The sequence below is a fragment of the Erithacus rubecula genome (assembly GCF_903797595.1).
Source record: "Erithacus rubecula genome assembly, contig: SUPER_Z_unloc_5, whole genome shotgun sequence".
Taxonomy (NCBI): Eukaryota; Metazoa; Chordata; class Aves; order Passeriformes; family Muscicapidae; genus Erithacus; species Erithacus rubecula.
In genome coordinates this window covers 2,727,966-2,748,058 of record NW_027635819.1, presented here as the reverse complement: position 1 = coordinate 2,748,058, position 20,093 = coordinate 2,727,966, and the positions used below count along the sequence as shown (strand labels likewise).

The window sequence follows — 20,093 nt, the reverse complement described above, 5'->3', positions numbered from 1 at the left end:
GTTTCCCAACAGTTCATTGATTTTTATTTAACTCAGAAACTGATCAGGCAAATAGAGACCAGGAACACAAAAGCTTAAAAACGGTGAATGGAAAGTGTAAATTTACAACACAATGTAACCACTTCAGTGGAGGAATTTAATAACCATTTAGTACAAAGATGTTGAGACTTCTTTTTCATCCAATGTCATCTGAAGGGAGGAAAACTTGTTAAGTGGTCTTTTCTTGCAAAAGCAAAAAAAGAGCTTTTCAGAACGACCACAGTATTTAACATCAACATAAACAGACCAATAATCTCATTCAACTGATTAATTTTGGAGATGTCTCATATTTAGTTACAGCAATAGAATCTTCTTACCTAGGGTCTCTCTGCTTCTCATGCATGTCCTGACATCTTTGACCTCCACAGGGACACTGATAGCAGTATTTCTCCAAAATGCTAGGAGATGGGCTGCCCATAAAAGGCTCTGGCTTTGGAAATCACTCTTTCTTGCCTTTTATATCAGGCAACCCCATAATGAATGGCTCACTAGGCAAAAACTTGAAATGTATTTTTTAGGGAACACAACAGTTTCAATGGAGTATTTAATTTTTATACTGGCATCCATGGAGAAAGCACATTTGATACAGCTTCTTTAGCTCCTCTCAGGTAGTCTCTTACCTTGGCCAATAGAGCACAGAGCAGGGTACTCCTAATATGTGCTTCAGCATTGGTACTCCAGGTACAATTACAATACCCAATTAACTTGCTAGTTTTTTCAGCAAGGATGATTGTTCCATTTAGAAAAAACAGTTCTCAATATGAAAATGTATAAATACAACCATGCTTGGAAGCAGCCTTCCAAAATGGTACTACTGTATCTGCCAGCAGCTATGTACAGACCAAGTGGGTCTGAAAGCCCTAACGTGACAATGTTTAAATCCCCAGTCCTCAGATCCCATGGAAAAGATACATTTGACCTCCTTTGTTCAACGCATAATTTTAAAGCTGTTTTTCTGGAAAAGAAACTTGGGCAACACAGAGTTTGGGAGTGTTTCAGATAGGACAGAGGCACTCACATTTGTCAGCCCGATAGCCAAGTGATTTTATATGGTAAAGTCATTTAATGCATTAATTTCTTATGTAGTTTCAGTCTCAGCAACGTAAAGCTGTGGTTAACACAAATTATTAGAGGTAGGTAATAATCATATGATTTACTTTTTCTAGCTACATTTAAACTTCACAGTTCACATTTAAGTTTTAGCTCTGTTTTGATGTATCCCCTTTAAAAGTGATTTTAGGTTATGAACATTTGTGAAACTCTTGTTCATTGATTTCTCATTTAACATTTTTTTTTTAGTCAAAAGACACAATAAACCACAAAAATCAGAGAGGCAATTCAATACACTCAGAATCCAAAAGTCTGCTATACAGGAACATTCATCATTTGTTTGCTTGACATCAATTGGGACATTTGGAATGACAAATCATGAATGCAGTGTTGGTTATTAGTACAGATTTTTGTCAACTTAAAAAAAGATTAAAGAATTCAAAAGAACTAAAGTAATTAGATAGTGTGAGGTAAAAGCATAGATATTTTACTACCTTCATCAAACTTTGGGAGTTAACAAGAAACAAATACATCTCATGCAAATTTTGGAAATGCTAGCTCTGCTGTCAACATGCAGCCTGAAAAGATGTTGCAGAATAACTGGAGGCCAAGGAGGTAAGAAATGTAAAATCCATATAAAGAACCCAGGGTATTTTACAGATACAGAAAACATAGCAAGAAATGTTACCTGCTTTTTGAGGCAGATAACTATTAAATTACTTGCCGTGAGAATTTTTCTTGTCCACATAATATGATTTTTCACTGTTATCCCCATAGTATGATTTTTCATTATTTTTTTCACGATTTTTCATGATTTTTAAAATGTTATCCCCATATTTTCTGCTGAGGGACCCTAATGTCCCTCACAGATGAGAATCTGGTAACTCAGGATCCATAGTTTAGGATTGTGCAAGTATGGATTTGCTTCGTGATAATCAAATATATAATTTTTCATGAAGCTAGGAAAGAACAAATACTTAGGCTGTTTCCCAGCAGAGACTAAGAACACCTTATTCAACTCTTCTGAAATTCAAAGCTACTCCCTCTACTAGGGTATGAAGTAAATGCTAAAAAAACTCAAAGATGGTTCACCAGCAAGGCAGAGAAGCACTGGGAGGGACGGGTAGCTACAATTATATCTCATCCTCATTGTAACTACACCACGTACCAGAAACTCAACCTATCCTACCATGAAGTCAACTTGTGGTCACCATCTGACGTAAAGACAAGAAAATACCATGTTTTTTTGATCAATTTTTACTTCAAGATTTTTGTTGCTTTGTTTTAAATGGTCCATCCATCCAGATGGACCCCATGACCTAAGAGATTTCTGCCCAGGGAAGGTACATCAGCCTTTGCTGACCAATATTCCATTAAGTCTATTCAGGAAAATGGGATTCCCAAAGGAACTGCTGTAGTTAGCCCCCTGTGTGGCAGATCCTCTCTTTTAGGTATCTGGCTAGTTCTTTTTATTTGTGACTGGATTTCTGGTCATCTCAGCATGTGGGCAATAAAAACAATTCCCAAGCTCTACCTTCATCCCTTAACTCCTTCATATTTCTTGAGTCAGTACCTTTCTTTTGCACCCTAGTCTTACCCTAGGCAGCTCAAATCCTTCCCACCAGTTTGGTTCCATTATTACTCCACATTCTTTGCTCTTGCCTCCAGCCTCAGTGTCTCCCAGTTTTCATTTCTCCTACTCTACCATAGTCCTACTCAAGCACCTCATCCCCACTCTCCAGTACTAACCTTAGTTCTCCTGGTTCCAGCCCCTCTGGACTTCCTAGTTTTTCCAACACTTGAGTTTCTCCTCCTCCAAGTAAAGTGTCTACTGGGACATGTCTAGATGACACAGCTTTCCCTGCTCCTCCTGTGCTTTAGTGATAAAGATCTGCCCTTGCTCAGGCAGATCTCTATCACTAGCTATGCTCCAATGCTGCCACATAAATTAATCTGCTATAGAAATAAAACTTATTTATTTAGGTAGGAAGGCTGCTATGGGTTTGGACAATGGGATTGCTCTGATAGCCTAAAGATACCTACTGGACCTCTCTGACATGTGTTAGGCAGCTACCTAGCTAAACTACTCTACCCTTTTCACTTGCCCTGCATTACAAAACAGGAATCATGTTTATCCCCAAAGCTCTTTCTGCAGGCCAAAATGGTCTACACATCCTGTCTCTTTGGACTCTGCAGTGGCAAATGATACACCAAATCTATTTAAGAAGTCTTCAGCTGTCTTTGGAACCTTTAGGGGAAAAAAAAAGTGCTGTTAATGACTGGCAAGTAGAAAGACATTGTGGTGTCTACTGAATGCACAAACTGACCTGCCACAAACACACCAGCTGCAAAGTTACTTGCTTCAACTCTGAACAGCACTTCAAGCATACAAAGTAAGGCACTAGTAAAGCACTAAAGAAGCTGAGAATGTTAATCATTACTCTAATTTTAACAACTTCAATGTATTGCAAAAGTTTGTCTTTAGAAGCAGGTTCTAATGCTACTCTTGCATACAGGTATGCTTCCAAAGACTGGGTTGAATATCTCTTATTGACACACATCAATATGACACATTCTTAGTGAACTTCACATGATGAAATTATTTCAGATGAAAAATCTTTGTCTGACTAACAATCTACTGCATCTGTGTAAAACCTACTCAGAAGAATTATGAAATCCACTTAGTAAGGCCACACAACTTTAAAAGTCCAGTATATTGAATAAAATAATTTTATTTGTACTTAATTTGTTTGTGAAAAATAAAGTTTATGGAACCTGAAAGTTGATAATAGGTAACTTTTAACTGAGACTTAATATGAGATTCTCTATCCAAAAATATGTCAAACAGTAAGATTATAAAGAACTTCAGTGTTCGGTGCTATACTGGATGATATTGTTGGGGCTTCAGTGTTTTTCTATTACTGTGCCAATTGAAAGAATTTTCATGCCAATGGCACTGGCTGGGTCACACCCAGGGTCTCTGATGACTCCAGACAAAAGGGGTCAGTGGCAGCAGCTCCCAGAGGGGCCTCTCAGGCTTCCAGAGGGGACTCGTGTTTCTGGGGAGCTCACAGGAGGACGCCCCCTCTGCAGCCCCGACTGTGGAGCACAGCAGAGCCAGACTCTCTGTGATCACCTGCCCTGCATCTGCCCCGTTCCAGCCTCCTGCCTCTGCGGACACAGCTGATCCCCCGGACACACACGGTGAGCGAGGAGCCGCCGCTCCAGCCCGTTCCCGCCCGGGACCGGCGTGGCCGCTGCCGCCCCACCCCCCTCCTTCCTGCCTCCCTTCCCGCCTGCCCTTCAGCAGATCCGGGCTGTGGACTAAGCACAGAGACAGCGTGCTTGCATCTAAAGGGACTGACACCGAGTTATCTGTTCTGTTAGCAATTTTAACAACTGCTGTTGTTTTCTGCTTGTACAGTTAGATATATTAGTAAAAGAGCTGTTATTCCCACCCCCTTATCTCTGCCTCAGAGTCCTCGATTCAAACAATTATAATACTTGATGGGAGTGGAATTAAAGTCTCTGTTTCAAAGGGAAACTTCTGCCTTTACTGGCAGACACCTGTCCTTCAAACTAGGACAGGTTTTGGCGCCCAGCTTGGGGCGGAGGGCACCGAGTTGAGAGTTAAGACAGGAATAACAGCTCTCTTAACTGGCAATATGTTGTCTGGTTTAATCTGGTTTGTGTTCCATGTGGTCACAGCCATCTCCCTCCCATTTGCAAGCCCTTATTTGCATTTGGGCCCCCTCACCAAGGTTGCTGTGGCTATTGTCCGATTAGTTTGGTGGATTGATTATGTCAGGAATTCATGGGTTTTTAATTTTTTCTGGGAAGCGGTTGCATGGATCCGGAGCTATCGTACTCTAACTGCGTGTTTCTGGGGCTATTTCAGTAATGGTACTTACTGTGAGATAACGAGTGCAAGGGAAATTTTCTCCCAACCCATCACCCAGTTTTTTGAGGCCACCCCACTGGTTCTCAAGGAATTCAGATCTGCTTTGATTGCTAGTGCTATTATACAGTGGTTGGCATTTCTGATAGGCCTGTTCTACTTAGCATTTAGAAACAAGGGAATATTGGCTTGGACAACAACTCTGATACCTACCCCAAGAAACAGATGTTGCCCCAGAACCTGCCTGTGCCCCAGGGACTAGGGATGCTGCCCCAGAATCTGCCTCTGCCCCAGGGACTAGGGATGCTGTCCCAGAGCCTAACCCTGCCCCATAGCCCACCGCAGAAATGAGCCATCCAGAGTGGGTGGGGGTTCTAGTGAAGGATATAGGCCAAATGTTGATGGAGCAAAGCCAGATGATGAAGAAGTATTTTTCTCCAGCTGGTGAGAAACTCTCCCCCTGCCCTAAAGAGGGAGAGTCAGATGGTGCTGCAGTGGAACCCGTAGATGTTGTATCTGTCCAGGTTCCAGCTGGATCACAGGAGCAGCCACAGCCAGCAGCAGTTGCCCCTGTGGAAACTAGAAAATCTAAGATTAAAACAAGGCACCTAGATAATGGGGATCAGCAAGGAGGGTCCTCACAACCAGCAAGGGAGCCAGAGGTTGAGATTGTCACCGAGTCCCTCTCATACGATAGTCTCCGTAACCTGCATAAAGACATTGCTCGGCGGGGCCGTGAGCCTTTTACAACTTGGTTACTCTGGGTCTGGGACCTTACGGGAACAGGTGTACAACTGGATGGAACTGAGGCCAGGAATTTGGGATCCTTGGCCCAGGATTCAGGTGTGGACTGGATATTTGTAAGGGAGCAAGGCCTCCTTTCCCTCTGGGAACGGCTTTTAATGAGTGTGAGAGAGAAGTTTGTCCACAGAGAGAGAATGCAGGAGCACCACCATAAAATGCGCTGGAAGACACTTGAGGAAGGGATCCAGCAGCTGAGAGAGACAGCAGTATTAGAGGTACTCTTTGGCAGGGATGGACAGCATGACAATGACCCTGACAAGGTCAAGTGCACAGGGCAGATGTTATGGAATCTGGCAACCTTGGATCCATCTCAATATACCACCTACATAGCAATGATTAATGCTGATAACCATCCAGAGACAGTGTGTTCTGTTGCCAACAAACTCAGAAATTTTGAGAGTATGATGAATGGCCCAATGCAGGCCAATGTCTCTGCCATGGTCAGGGACCTCCAAGAGGTCCAAGATAGGATGAGGGAGATGAGGGAGGAGATGAAGAAGATCAGTGTGGCATCAGTACAAGTCACAGGCCCCCAAGTCAGAGCTTCACGTCCCCCAGCTAGGGAGAGAGGGTACACCTCACGAGCTGACCTGTGGTTCTTCCTGCAAGACCATGGGAAAGACATGGGAAAATGGGATGGGAAACCCACTTCTGTCCTGGCAGCACGGGTGTGTCAGCTCAGGGAGGGAAATGCTAACCGAGGGAACTGCACTAAAATGAAGGTAGCCTCAACCTCCCACAAGCAAGGTGTAGGATATTACAGAAAGGAGGATGATCTGTCAGATCCCCTGGAAGGAATCTCCACTATGTATGCCCAGGAAAGAAATAATAACCAGGGCTAGAGGGGCCCTGCCTCTAGCCAGGGAGAGGCATGGGATGACAGGAGCTATTGGATAGTGTGGGTGCGATGGCCTGGCACGTCAAAGCCACAGAAACATAAAGTGTTAGTTGATACTGGTTCATAATGCACCCTGATACCATCAGAACATGTGGGGAAGGTACCTGTTTCCATTGTTGGGGTGACGGGGGGATCACAGGAATTCACTTTGCTGGAAGCTGAGATTAGCCTGACAGGGAAGGGGTGGCAGAAACATCCAATTGTAACTGGCCCAGGGGCACTGTGCATTCTAGGCATAGACTTCCTCAGGAACGGCTACTACAAAGACCCAAAGGGCTTCAGGAGGGCTTTTGGAATAGCTATTGTAGAGACAGAGAGCATTAAGCAGTTGAACACCTTGCCTGGACTGTCAGAAAACCCCTCTGCAGTAGGACTCCTGAAAGTGACTGAACAACAGGTGCCAATTGCCACCATGACAGTGCACCGCCGGCAGTACCGGACAAATCGAGATGCTGTGATCCCCATCCACAAAATGATCCGTGATCTAGAGAGCCAAGGGGTGGTCAGCAAGAGCCACTCACCCTTCAATAGTCCCATCAGGCCTGTGCAGAAATCTGATGGAGAATGGAGACTGACTGTGGACTATCGGGCATTTAATGAAGTGACTCCACCGCTGAGCGCTGCCGTGCCGGACATGCTGGAACTCCAGTACGAGCTGGAGTCCAAGGCAGCAAGGTGGTATGCCACCATTGACATTGCAAATGCATTCTTCTCCATTCCTTTGGCAGCAGAGTGCAGGCCTCAGTTTGCTTTCACCTGGAGGGCCGTGCAGTACACCTGGAACCGACTGCCCCAGGGGTGGAAGCACAGCCCCACCATCTGCCACGGACTGATCCAGGCTGCACTGGAAAAGGGTGAGGCTCCAGAACATTTGCAATACATCGATGACATTATTGTGTGGGGGAACACAGCAATGGAGGTGTTTGAGGAAGGAGAGAAGATCATCCAGATTTTGCTGGGAGCCGGTTTCGCCATTAAAAAGAGCAAAGTCAAAGGACCTGCCTGAGAGATCCAGTTCCTGGGAGTGGAGTGGCAGGATGGACGGCGCCAGATCCCCACTGAGGTCATCAATAAGATCACTGCAATGTCCCCACCAACAAGCAAGAAGGAAACACAAGCTTTTCTAGGTGCTATCAGCTTTTGGAGAATGCACGTCCCTGAGTACAGCCAGATTGTGAACCCTCTCTACCAGGTCACTCGCAAGAAGAACGATTTCCATTGGGGCCCTGAACAACAGCAAGCCTTTGCCCAGATCAAACAGGAGATCGCTCATGCAGTGGCCCTTGGCCCAGTCAGGACAGGACCAGAGGTAAAGAATGTGCTCTACTCTGCAGCTGGGAACCATGGTCTGTCCTGGAGCCTTTGGCAGAAGGTGCCTGGTGAGACCCGAGGCCGACCCCTGGGATTCTGGAGCAGAAGCTACAAAGGATCTGAAGCCAACTACACTCCCACAGAGAAGGAAATCTTGGCTGCCTATGAGGGAGTTCAAGCTGCCTCAGAGATGATTGGCACAGAAGCACAGCTTCTCCTGGCACCCCGACTGCCAGTGCTGGGGTGGATGTTCAAAGGAAAGGTTCCCTCTACCCACCACGCCACCGATGCCACATGGAGCAAGTGGATTGCCCTCATCACGCAGCGTGCCCGTATTGGTAACCCGAATCGCCCTGGGATTTTGGAAATAATTACAAACTGGCCAGAAGGTGAAGATTTTGGTCTCGCTGATGAAGAGGAGCAGAAGCAAGTGACCCGGGCTGAAGAAGCTCCACCGTACAACCAGCTGCCAGCAGATGAAACACGCTACGCCCTTTTCACCGACGGTTCCTGCCGCATTGTGGGGATGAACCGGAAGTGGAAAGCTGCCATATGGAGCCCCACACGACAGGTTGCACAAGCTACCGAAGGAGAAGGTGGATCGAGTCAACTTGCTGAACTCAAAGCTGTTCAGCTGGCCTTGGACATTGCTGAGAGAGAGAAATGGCCAAAGCTCTACCTTTACACTGATTCATGGATGGTAGCCAATGCTCTGTGGGGTTGGCTGGAAAGGTGGAAAAAGGCTGACTGGCAACGTAGAGGAAAACCAATCTGGGCTGCTGATGAGTGGAAAGACATTGCCACTCGGGTAGAGAAGCTCCCCGTGAAAGTCCGTCATGTGGATGCCCATGTTCCCAAGAGTCGGGCTAATGAAGAACATAGGCACAATGAGCAGGTAGATCAGGCTGCTCAGATAGAGGTCTCAAAGATAGACTTAGATTGGGAACACAAGGGAGAGTTGTTCCTGGCTCGATGGGCCCATGATGCCTCAGGCCATCAGGGCAGAGACGCCACCTATAAGTGGGCACGAGACCGAGGGGTGGATCTAACCATGGACAGCATCTCTCAGGTTATTCATGACTGTGACACGTGCGCTGCCATCAAACAGGCCAAGCGGGTGAAGCCCCTCTGGTATGGGGGGTGATGGTCCAAATATAAGTATGGAGAGGCCTGGCAGATTGACTATATCACACTGCCTCAGACCCGCCAGGGCAAGCGCTACGTGCTGACCATGGTGGAAGCCACCACCGGATGGTTGGAGACCTACGCTGTGCCCTACGCCACTGCCCGGAACACCATCCTGGGCCTGGAAAAGCAAGTCCTGTGGAGGCATGGTACCCCTGAAAGAATTGAGTCAGACAATGGGACTCATTTCAAAAATAGCCTTATAAACACCTGGGCTAAAGAACATGGCATCGAGTGGGTGTACCATATTCCCTACCATGCACCAGCGTCTGGGAAAGTCGAATGGTGCAATGGTCTGCTTAAAACCACCTTAAAGGCACTTGGTGGGGGAACTTTCATGAACTGGGAGATCCATCTACCAAAGGCCACCTGGTTAGTGAATACCCAAGGTTCCACTAACCGAGCAGGCCCTGCCCAGTCAGAGCCCTTGGGAGCACCAGATGGAGATAAAGTTCCAGTGGTACACCTGAGAGGCATGTTAGGGAAAACTGTCTGGGTGAACTCTGCTTCCAGCAAAGACAATCCTGTTCGTGGGGTGGTTTTCGCTCAAGGACCAGATTGCACTGGGTGGGTGATGCAAAAGGATGGAGAGACCCGATGCATACCCCAAGGGGACCTTGTTCTAGGGTGAACTATCTACAATACTGTGCCTGTAACTGCATGTATGTATATGATTTAAAGGTTTTAATTTGCTGTAGCATGTTGGCATGGAAAAAATTCGGGGTGGATAATATTGGGGCTTGAGTGTTTTTCTATTACTGTGTCAATTGAAAGAATTTTCCCATTATCATGCCAAGGGAGCTGGCTGGGTCACACCCAGGGTCTCTGATGACTCCAGACAAAAGGGGTCGGTGGCAGCAGCTCCCAGAGGGGCCTCTCAGACTTCCAGAGGGGACTCGTGTTTCTGGGGAGCTCAGAGGAGGACGCCCCGTCTGCAGCCCCGACTGTGGAGCACAGCAGAGCCAGACCCTCTGTGATCACCTGCCCTGCATCTGCCCCGTTCCAGCCTCCTGCCTCTGCGGACACAGCTGATCACCCGGACACACACGGTGAGCGAGGAGCCGCCGCTCCAGCCCGTTCCCGCCCAGGACCGGCGTGGCCGCTGCTGCCCCTCTCCCTCCTGCCTCCGTTCCTGCCTGCCCCTGGCAGATCCGGACTGGGACTAAGCACAGAGACAGCGTGCTTGCATCTAAAGGGACTGACACCAAGTTATCTATTCTGTTCTGTTAGCAATTTTAACAACTGCTGTTGTTTCTGCTTGAATGGTTAAATATATTAGTAAAAGAGCTGTTATTCCTACCCCCTTATCTCTGCCTCAGAGTCCTTGATTCAAACAATTATAATACTTGGGGGGAGTGGAATTAAAGTCTCTGTTTCAAAGGGAAACTTCTGCCTTTACTGGCAGACACCTGTCCTTCAAACTAGGACAGATATGTAAACAATTTTGAAAATACTCCCCATTATATAGTTTGACACAGTATGCACAAATCTAAAAAAATAAAATTGAAATTAAGTTTAAATGCCTCAAGGGATTTCTTAGAAGTAAAGCCATCTGAAAAGCCATTTACAGTCTGCGGTGACAAACTTCTATATAAACAAAATATTCCCCTTTTCACAATGCAGAATAACCTGCTGAAGGCAACTCCCTACATCAAAGTGATGCCAGCAACACAGATCTGATTGTATGACTCCAGCACTTAAAAGAGCACATTGGTTATGCATGGCTTTTAACCCTGGGCTACAATTATGCTACCAGAACTAAATTCAAGTCTAAATCAGTCATGTAGAGAGGTGTGTGCCATCTGAACGCTGTTTAAAGTCCGTGTTTTCCAGATCTGATGAAGGTGGTGAAGACGCTCTGATGCTCTTGTGCTTACATTCAGGGCGGGATGAACTTTGCAAATACCAGATTCTCCAATTAATGACAGACCACAGATCCCAAAATAGGCATGTAAAGCATCTGAAAAAAGGACAGAAAAGGAAAAACAAAATTATTTCAGGCTGTAACAGCCTAGTGCTCCCATATTCAAACACTTCTGAGTAATTACAGCCAAGGAAAACAAATAATTGGGTGCTGTATTTAAACTTGTGTTTTGATGGAAAGAAAACATTTCTGCCCAAAGCTACCAGCATGAACTAAAGTCCAGATGTCTTTTATAATGACTTGTGCATTACTTTATTTTTGATAAGTGCCACAGCCACAAAGAAAAAGGATGTAAGTATCTGACAATAACCGGTCCAGAAAGAAAATTTTTTTTCTTGCAAGCATTTCTTGGCTGGTTACTTTATGATCACCTAACTACTGAAACAACAAAATTAGTGCCAACAGCTGCCAACCAGAAGACTTAGAGAAACTGAAGAAGCCATTACTGTTCCTATCTTCCTTTTTTCCTGAGAGATTACATAAGGATAGGAATTAATGCAGCTTGATCAAGAGATGACTGCCTGCACAATACTCTAAGGGATACTCTTACTTTCCTGTTCCATGCTGCTCCTGATGTCCACCTTAAACCAGGGTTACAGCTTCTCCTCTGCGTAGCAGCAAGCAGTCAGATTAGATCATCTCCCCATGAAATCACAGGTGAAAGATCGAAAGACAATGGGAATTTCACGTGCCCCATGGAAAATCACAAGACACAGCACTCTGTGGAGGTGTCAGTAATTTAGTATCTCACTAAATTGATCACAGAAGTATTTAGGCTGGGAAAGACCTCTAAGATCAGAGACCAATCTTTAACCTAACATTACCAAGATCACCACTAAACCATGTCCCTAAATATTGTATCATATCATATATCGTATAATCATATCATATCATGTATCATAGCACATCTCCAGGGATGGTCACTGAAACACTGCCTAGAGTAGGCTCTTCCAATGTTTTACAACCCTTCTCTTGAAGAAATTTTTCCTACTATCCAATCTACACCTCCTCTGGTATAACCTGAGGCTGTTTTTTCTTGTCCTATCAGTTCTGTGTTAAATAATGCTAGTGGCCTTCACAACCAACAAGGTTTTGATGTCAGTTAGCATGGGAACACAGCAAGACTATAAAATAGTATTTTCCTGAATAATCAGCTGGAAAGAGTTACTTGTTGATATTGCAAGTCCATATAACACATAGACTATCACAAGCAGTAGACTGTCTTCTGAAATTTCTTCTAGTCTTCCTAAAAACATTATTGCACAGCAACAACTGCTTAAGTCCCCAAATTTAAACAGACGTTTTATAAAGCAGGAGTTATAGAAGTTAAAATCTAATTCTGATTAAGTCTTAGGAATCTTTCTAGTGTAGATAGGATCAAAAGAAAGTTTGTCTTTCAGATGTGAGACTGAGCTTGCAGGAAGCTCAGCTGCGTATCTATAATAATGAAAATACAACTCTTCAGAAGTAGTCTTTGCAATGTTGTATTTACAGTCTTTCTTCATATCAGACCTGCACTAATTTTTTTACTTTTTTCTTCAAAACATGACCACAGACTTATGCCACCAACCACCTAATGAAAAAAAATGCTACAGTAAGCCTAGAAAATACACAAATATGCACACATACAACAAAGAAAAATAATTATTTGTCTTGACTCTTTTAAATCTTATCTCAGTCACAACTGTGCTAAAAGACAGAATCATAGAATAATAAAATACCCTGAGTTGGAAGGACCCCAAAAGAGATCAAAGTATGACTCCTGGCTCTGCATAGGATACCCCAAGAGTCATTCCATGTGTCTGAGAGCATTGCCAAAAACTTCTTGAACTCTCTCAGGCTACTGCTGTGACCACTTCCCTGAGGAGCCTGTTCCAATGACCAAACACTCTCGGTTTTCTGGGTGAAAAACTTTTCCCTAATATCCAACCTAAACCTCCCCTGATGCAACTTCAGGCTGTCTCATGTCCTGTCCCTGTCACCACAGAGCAGAGTTCAAGTGCCCTCAGCCACTCCTCACAGCTTCCCCTGCAAACCCTTCACCCCCTCATGGCTCCTTTGGACACTCTCACAGCTCAATGTCTTTGGTGTGTTGTGGCCCCAGAGCTGCCCCAGCACTGGAGGTGAGGCTGCCCCAGCTCAGAGCAGAGCAGTACAATCCCCTCACTTGCCCGGCTCTGATGCTGTGCCTGATGCTCCCCAGGACAGGGGTGACCCTCCTGCCTGCCAGGACATTGCTGGCTTATATTCAATTTGCCATCAACCAGGACTCCCAGGGCCCTTTCTGCAGCAGTGCTCTCCAGCCTCCTGTTTCCCAGTCTATCCATAAATGCAGCACTTGCCCCTGTTGAACTTCATATGGTTGATGATTGCCCATCACTCTTAATATGCCAAGGTCTCCCTGCAAGACTCCTTTGCCCCCAAGGGAGGCAACAGCTACTCCCAAATTGTTTGTGAACTCACTTAGTCTTCCTTTCAGTCCTGCATCCAAGTCATTAATGAAGATGTTGAAGAGCACAGGACCTGTCCCCTCTAGTGTCCCCCAGTCTGATGTCACCCCATGGTCTATAACCCTTTTTGCCCAATGCATGCACTAGTTGCTGCCCCATCCCACGATGTGTTTACCTAGCCACGTACTGGGTAGTTTGTCCAGAAGCATCCTGGAAGGAACAGTATTCAAAGTCTTAAATTACATCAACTGGCTTCCCTTGGTCTACTGGGGGGGCAACTTTGTCAAAAAGGAAATTAACTTTAAGACAGGTTAAGGCACTTTGCATCTGATGGGTATTTGAAACAGACTTTTTAAATTTCTGACTCACAAGGTAAATGTTTCATTAATGTAAACTAAAATACTCGCTCCAAATTATACTGTTTAATCTATATGATATAGGAGTAAATACATCTAAATTCCTCAGGAATCCTAAACTGTTTTTCAGGGAAGAGGCAGAAGCAAATCTATCACAAGAACTATATTTTCAGTGTGGGTTCACCTTGAAAAATTCTGAACTGTTAGTCAAAATGAAATTATGAAAGGATTAAATATCAGGGCACAGATTCTAAACAGACTGTTCCTTTATTATGACTAAATTTTTATCGTATTCGGCCAGTTTAAAGGACTGTTTATCTTCCCTGTACAAAATGCCATGGGCAAACACTACTGGCACAAGCTTTGTTTTCGCAAGTTCGCAACACCTTAGTTGAATTTTAACAACTTTTAAAATGAAAAGATTTTAGCATCAAATTATCTACCTCCTAAAGCATAGTAACTAGCTTTCAGACATATTCGTTGGACCACAATCTGTAAATCATACTATATAATTGTGCAAACTTTGACTGTTTTTACATACATCAATCCCTACTGAATAAGCTTAAATTATTAATTTCCTAAAGAAACAAATGTTTTGGCGTATTAAACTTAATTTACAGAGATATCTACAACACAATACTCCCTTTAAGCAGATTAGTTAAACACATTAAACAGATAGTGATATTCTTTCAACAGTAATATAAACCACAACAGCTCACTTCCTCTGTGACTAAACAAGGAAAAACTTAATCTCCCTCTTTCTACTTCAAGAATGAAAACCTTATTACATTTTCAGGGTTTATCTTTTCTTTTGTTTTTTTTTTTTTTTAAGGTTACGGTTTCCCTTGCATCTCTCAGATGTCTGACTGTTGGAATGTATTTCTTACTTAGAACACACTCACTGCAATTTTGAGAAGTTATTTTACCTGGATGGCTGTCTGGCCACTTGGCAAATCCACCAACAAGGCGGTCTTGAGTTGACAGGATGTAATTTCGGTTTTTCTCAAAATTTGTATATTGGAATATGTTCAAGAGCTGGAAAGAAATTAGATTGTAACAGTAATAAAAGTCTTAGTATACTTTTAACACTAAGTCTTTAACTAAGTTTTAGTATATTTTTAACAGTAGAATATAGTGCCTATTGAAAGATGGGCAGATAAGAAGTGACATCACAGATACCAATAATGTAGTAAACCTCCATTTCCTGCATATTTTGCAAGATAAAAGACATTTATAGGCATTGATGCTTATTGCAACAAATATAATAATCAAATACCTAACTCTTTCAAGCAAAGAAAATGGTGTTTAAAAAAATCAAAACAAGCCAATAACTACCCCTATAGCTGTTCTGTACACTACCTTCAATGTTGCTCCCACCCAAAAGGAATAGCAAGTGTCCACAGGTTTGTTGGGTCGTCCATGGTAGCCATTCTGCTGCCTCATTATACACCATCTTCTAATTCTGTTCAGTTCCTTTTCTGAAAAAACTTCCTCCAGTTTGCCCATCAAACACAGTGATGCAATACCACAAAATGTAGAGCCACCTGTGAAGGGAGAGTAGGGTTTGCAGTGCTTTGATACACAGATTTTCTGAAGCCTGTATGATCTCAGTCAAAACTTTGAGTAAGTTATTAGCAATTAAATCAATGGACTTCTAAAAGTACAAAGAAATTAATTTTATTAAGTCTAAAATCCAAATAAGTAAGAAAACTCTAGTTCAGCAGGTATGCCAAAGGGGGGAGAAAAAACCCTCAAACCAGCTCTTGCAGAAATAAACTAGCTCATTTTCCTAAAGCTGTTTTTTCTCTCAATGCTGCACAACTTATATTATACAGCAGTCCAGAAATAAGTAAATGGAATTGCAACAGAAATGTTTCTTCATTTGTAACTTAAAAAGGAAATCTATTGGAATTCCAGCAATCAGACTGAAGCAGAGATGCCAAAGCCAGCCTCAGACACAATTCCCCAGAGGATATAAACAGACAGAAGTGTCTGGTGAGCAGAAAAAGAGAAAAATTTCAAACTAAAATTATTTAAAAAAAAAAAAAAAGCAGCTCACTGAAAAAGACTATTGGACTCTAATGGCTGTAATATATATAAATTGTGTTTCTAAGGATTTTTTTGCTGTCAAGGAAACTGGTAAAAAAGATAAACTCATGTTCTATGTGTAGCCCTGACATCCCTTTTTAAAGCCCATCAAAGTTTATTTTGAGTCTAATACCTGATATGATAAAATAAGAGGCTGGGAAAGACCATAAACATGCTGCTGACAGGTGATTCAGGCCCCAAAGTTCTTTACAATATCCTGGTGCTGGAAGACCCCAGGAGCTGTAAGATTATTTTCACTCTGATACTGAAATGCAGTACTGTTCTTCATTATCACTAATATTCCACAGAAAGTTAGTTAACCAATTGTTATTATACCTAGGGGTATAATTTAAATTTTTCAGCTCTATTGATCCAGCAAGAACGAAATAGACAAAATCCTATCAAAACTCAATACTAAGGATAATGATAGCAAACATTTGATAGGATTATAGAATCATTTTGATTGGAAAAGACCTCCAAGATCATCAAGTCCAACTTTTGACTAATCACCACCTTGGCAAACAGACCACAGCACTAGATTTAATACCAGTCAAAAGCTCCTCTATCACTGCTACTTTCACATGGCATAGAACATTTTGCTTAAAAACAGCAATCTCTTGGGGATTCCTATCTTCAGATCTACCAATTCTTGCTTCAAGATTTGAACCCGTAAGAGATGCTGTATTTACTAGAGGAAATGTTTCTAGGTTTTACCAAAGCTGTTGAACTTGGAAATCAGTTACATTGCACAAAATCTCTTGCAGATAAAAATCCTCAGAGTAACAATAACATGTGAGGAAAAAGTTTGCTCTGTCAGCAACAGCTGAGAACCTACAAGCAACACCTTCCAACAAAACACTCATGAGGTAAGATTAATGGAGGTGATTAAGAGCCTGTCTGTTCAGATACTAAGCTAGATTTAAAGGAAGAAGTGGTATTTGAAGGCATGTTTTGGACTTGCTCCTTCCCACACCACTTCCTCAAAATCAGAAAAGAAGGAAAGGTATGGCATACCCTGCACCTCCTAAAGCATTTTCAGTATCACTCTGAAAGGTGTAGAACACTTTGACTCTCTTACCATGAGATTCCAGTCCAGCTCCCTGCGCCAGGCCATTATCATACGACTGAAGGAAAAAAACCCACAAAGCAGTTACTTTATAACCACAGCACTTTGACAGACATTGCAATTTCTTAGTTCACCAGCAAAATTATCATCAGATCATTACCACAATTTAACCTGATTAAATTCTGAACCTTCGAAAGTTCTTGGCACAACAGAGATAACAAATCAGACGTGTTTCAATGCAGACAGTTTTTATGACTTTTATAGAATTAATTTTAGTTGTGACATATGCTAGGAACCTGAAAAAGAGTAAGCATATCTTTGCCACGAAGAAAAAAGCATGTAATGCAGGTATAAAACGAAAAACATAGATATGTAGTCAAAACAAAACAAAATTAAATATTCTCCAGGTGATAACTGTGAATTTCTCATGTTTTCTCTAAAACAGTGGCTAGTAGATACAGGACACTTTGAAAACACTAATGACTCCCATAGTGCTAACCAAGGAATGGCTATAGGACTATAATATTTTTAGAAATTACCTCAGATTATTTTCTACATCTGCTTTTAAAGTTGACATTGAGAAGAAAAACGTAAACAGAAGAAGACACAGAAGCTACATTAAAACTGTATTCCTGGTTTTGAGTTGTTCCTGCAAGCTGAAACAACTAAAAAGACTAATATACATACACTTCAAGCTGCAGCTTGATTTCTCAAGTTTGAAGCAGTAAATTTCAGTAATCTCTATGAACTTCTGAATGTTAAAGCACACAGTGTGAACTCTTACTTTTTCACTGCCTTTTGAGAATGCAATACAAATGTGCTACCACACTCCACAGTCACAATAACTGCTAAGAAAAGGCAAGCTGATTAGCAAAGCTATGCTGGCAAAGCTAATTAACTCTACAAACAGCAATTTAAAGAGGAGGTGGCTTGCTTTATGTATGACAAAGTAATGAGCTCTGGAGAAAAGCTGTTAAGTGTGCATCCCAGACACTACTATGTTGGACTGCATAATAGCTGACCCTTGGCTAACTGATGCCTATTTATTTACAGACAGCAGCTGTTCTTTGGGGACCTGTGTGTCCTAAAGAGATAAGGAAGACTATTATTTCTTTCATCTTTTGAAAAGACTCAAGAAATTGTGTGCAAAAGGAGCTCTTGATTACTGCAACATGACAATTGCATAATTAAATACTATCCTCAGGAAACGTGTAAATCCAGTTGGGTAAAATCTTCACTTTGAAACCTACAAGTTCTACAACCAGCTTTATTATATTAATAAACCAATACAACTGCATTTGAAGAAGACTATACTAGAAGAATCAGATGGTATTTTTAAAGCTTCCTGCAATATCTCTCCTTGAAAAAACAAGCATTGCTCCAAAGAGCAGTGTTTTTGAGTCTCTGGAAGTCATTCAAAATCTCAGCATCCTAATGTCTGCTGTCTTTTGATTAGTGATATATCTGAGTTCTGAATGTGAAAGACAAGAATCAACCTACACTGGTAAAAATTGTGCGTTGGAATCTGACTATTCTATTGACAACAACACTGGTCCAGAATTATTTTTGTGATCAGCATTGTATAAACACTTTTTCAGTTGAATGACAACAAGAAGGCTATCTATTCTGTATACAGATTCAACTCTTTTTAACATTTTAAACATTGTTAATGTTCCAATCTTCTTCAGTTCTTGACAGGCCTAATTACACAAATGCACTTCCTCACTCAGTTGTATTGAATCGTACGTCACAATTCTTACAATGCATCACTAAAGGAAACAAATTCCAAAGAATAAGCTAAAAAACTCACAAGCTTATGACAAAGAGTATTATATTTAATCAGTCATATTACTCTAGATCAGTTGCATTCAAGTCCATGCCACTTTGAAAAACTGAAAAGTTCTGTTAATTGTCATGTGCTTCATCTTGGTGCAAATGTGTGACATACAACACTGAATCAAAACCACACTTTTCTGTCAAAGCAGTTAGTGCTGAGCAATGCAATCTGTTTTGTCCTATAACTAAAAAAAGTGTCAGAAGGAGGTGACGTAGCAGAATGGGAATAAGCACTTACAATAAGTAGCTACATTAATTGTATAGCTACTTATGAAATAATCTCAAACAGAATTTAAATTGTTCCATTTTATAGTTAAGTTTTAGCACCATCTATAAAATCTTAATGAGAGAAATCAAGCTAAAATATTCTTGGATGCCACATTCCACACTCATTGTATTTATCTATGAGACACACTTCTAAGGACTCTTGTGACAGGTAATTGAACAGAAATACATCTCAAGGAAAGTGGTGGAAAGAGATGAATGAATGAAAGGAAGGAACAAGCACTGCTGTGAAACAATCCTCACAATGGGCTAGTCCCTGAATGTCTGAGACTTCTTCAGGCACATATGCAGCTCTAAATGTGACCAAGCAGGTTGCAAAGGTTTTGTGTCTTTTCCTAGAATTGTCAAGACACCTTGCAACTGAGTTAATTCACTGAAATACTGGTGGACCAAGGAGTGCAAACCCAGAAAACACAGAACTAGTGTACACATGCATACCACTCTGCAGTGAATTCACAGAACATCAGTGGTTTAAAGAAGTCCTACTGAACAGTGTATAGCTAATCGACCAATTCACAGTAAACCTGCACAAAAATACGGCATGCCCTGCTGCACATTTCCACACACCAGGATCACTGCTGCCTCCAGAATTACTTATAGGATCTCCTTAATTTACTCTCTGACCTAGCTAGGAAAAGACACAATCTTTGTGATAAGCCACAGTGTCTTCTGAACTTTGACCAGGCCAAGACTCAGTACTATTTTACTGGTGAACTGAACTTTCTAAGATGTCTTGCCATGTTCTTTTTTTTTTTTTTTTAATTATATTGCTTTTTCCAGTAGGAACATGGAATTTGCATGTGCAACAATTAATGCTAAATTCTATAAGCAAAGTATAAATTTGGTTCAAGATCACACTACACTGTAAATCTCTGGTATACTTCAAAGGTCTAAACTTTCAAA

General features: G+C 42.2%; 1 protein-coding gene across 1 annotated transcript in view; it reads right to left on the bottom strand.

The window, feature by feature from the left end:
• Positions 1-10,620: 10,620 nt before the first annotated feature.
• PGGT1B (protein geranylgeranyltransferase type I subunit beta) overlaps positions 10,621-20,093 on the bottom strand; it is a 31,310-nt gene continuing 21,837 nt past the window's right edge. The window contains 5 exon segments of the mRNA XM_079331564.1: positions 10,621-11,008; positions 11,011-11,145; positions 14,842-14,950; positions 15,275-15,459; positions 17,082-17,127. Coding sequence (XP_079187690.1) covers positions 10,965-11,008; positions 11,011-11,145; positions 14,842-14,950; positions 15,275-15,459; positions 17,082-17,127 — 519 coding nt within the window. The 3' untranslated portion in view covers positions 10,621-10,964.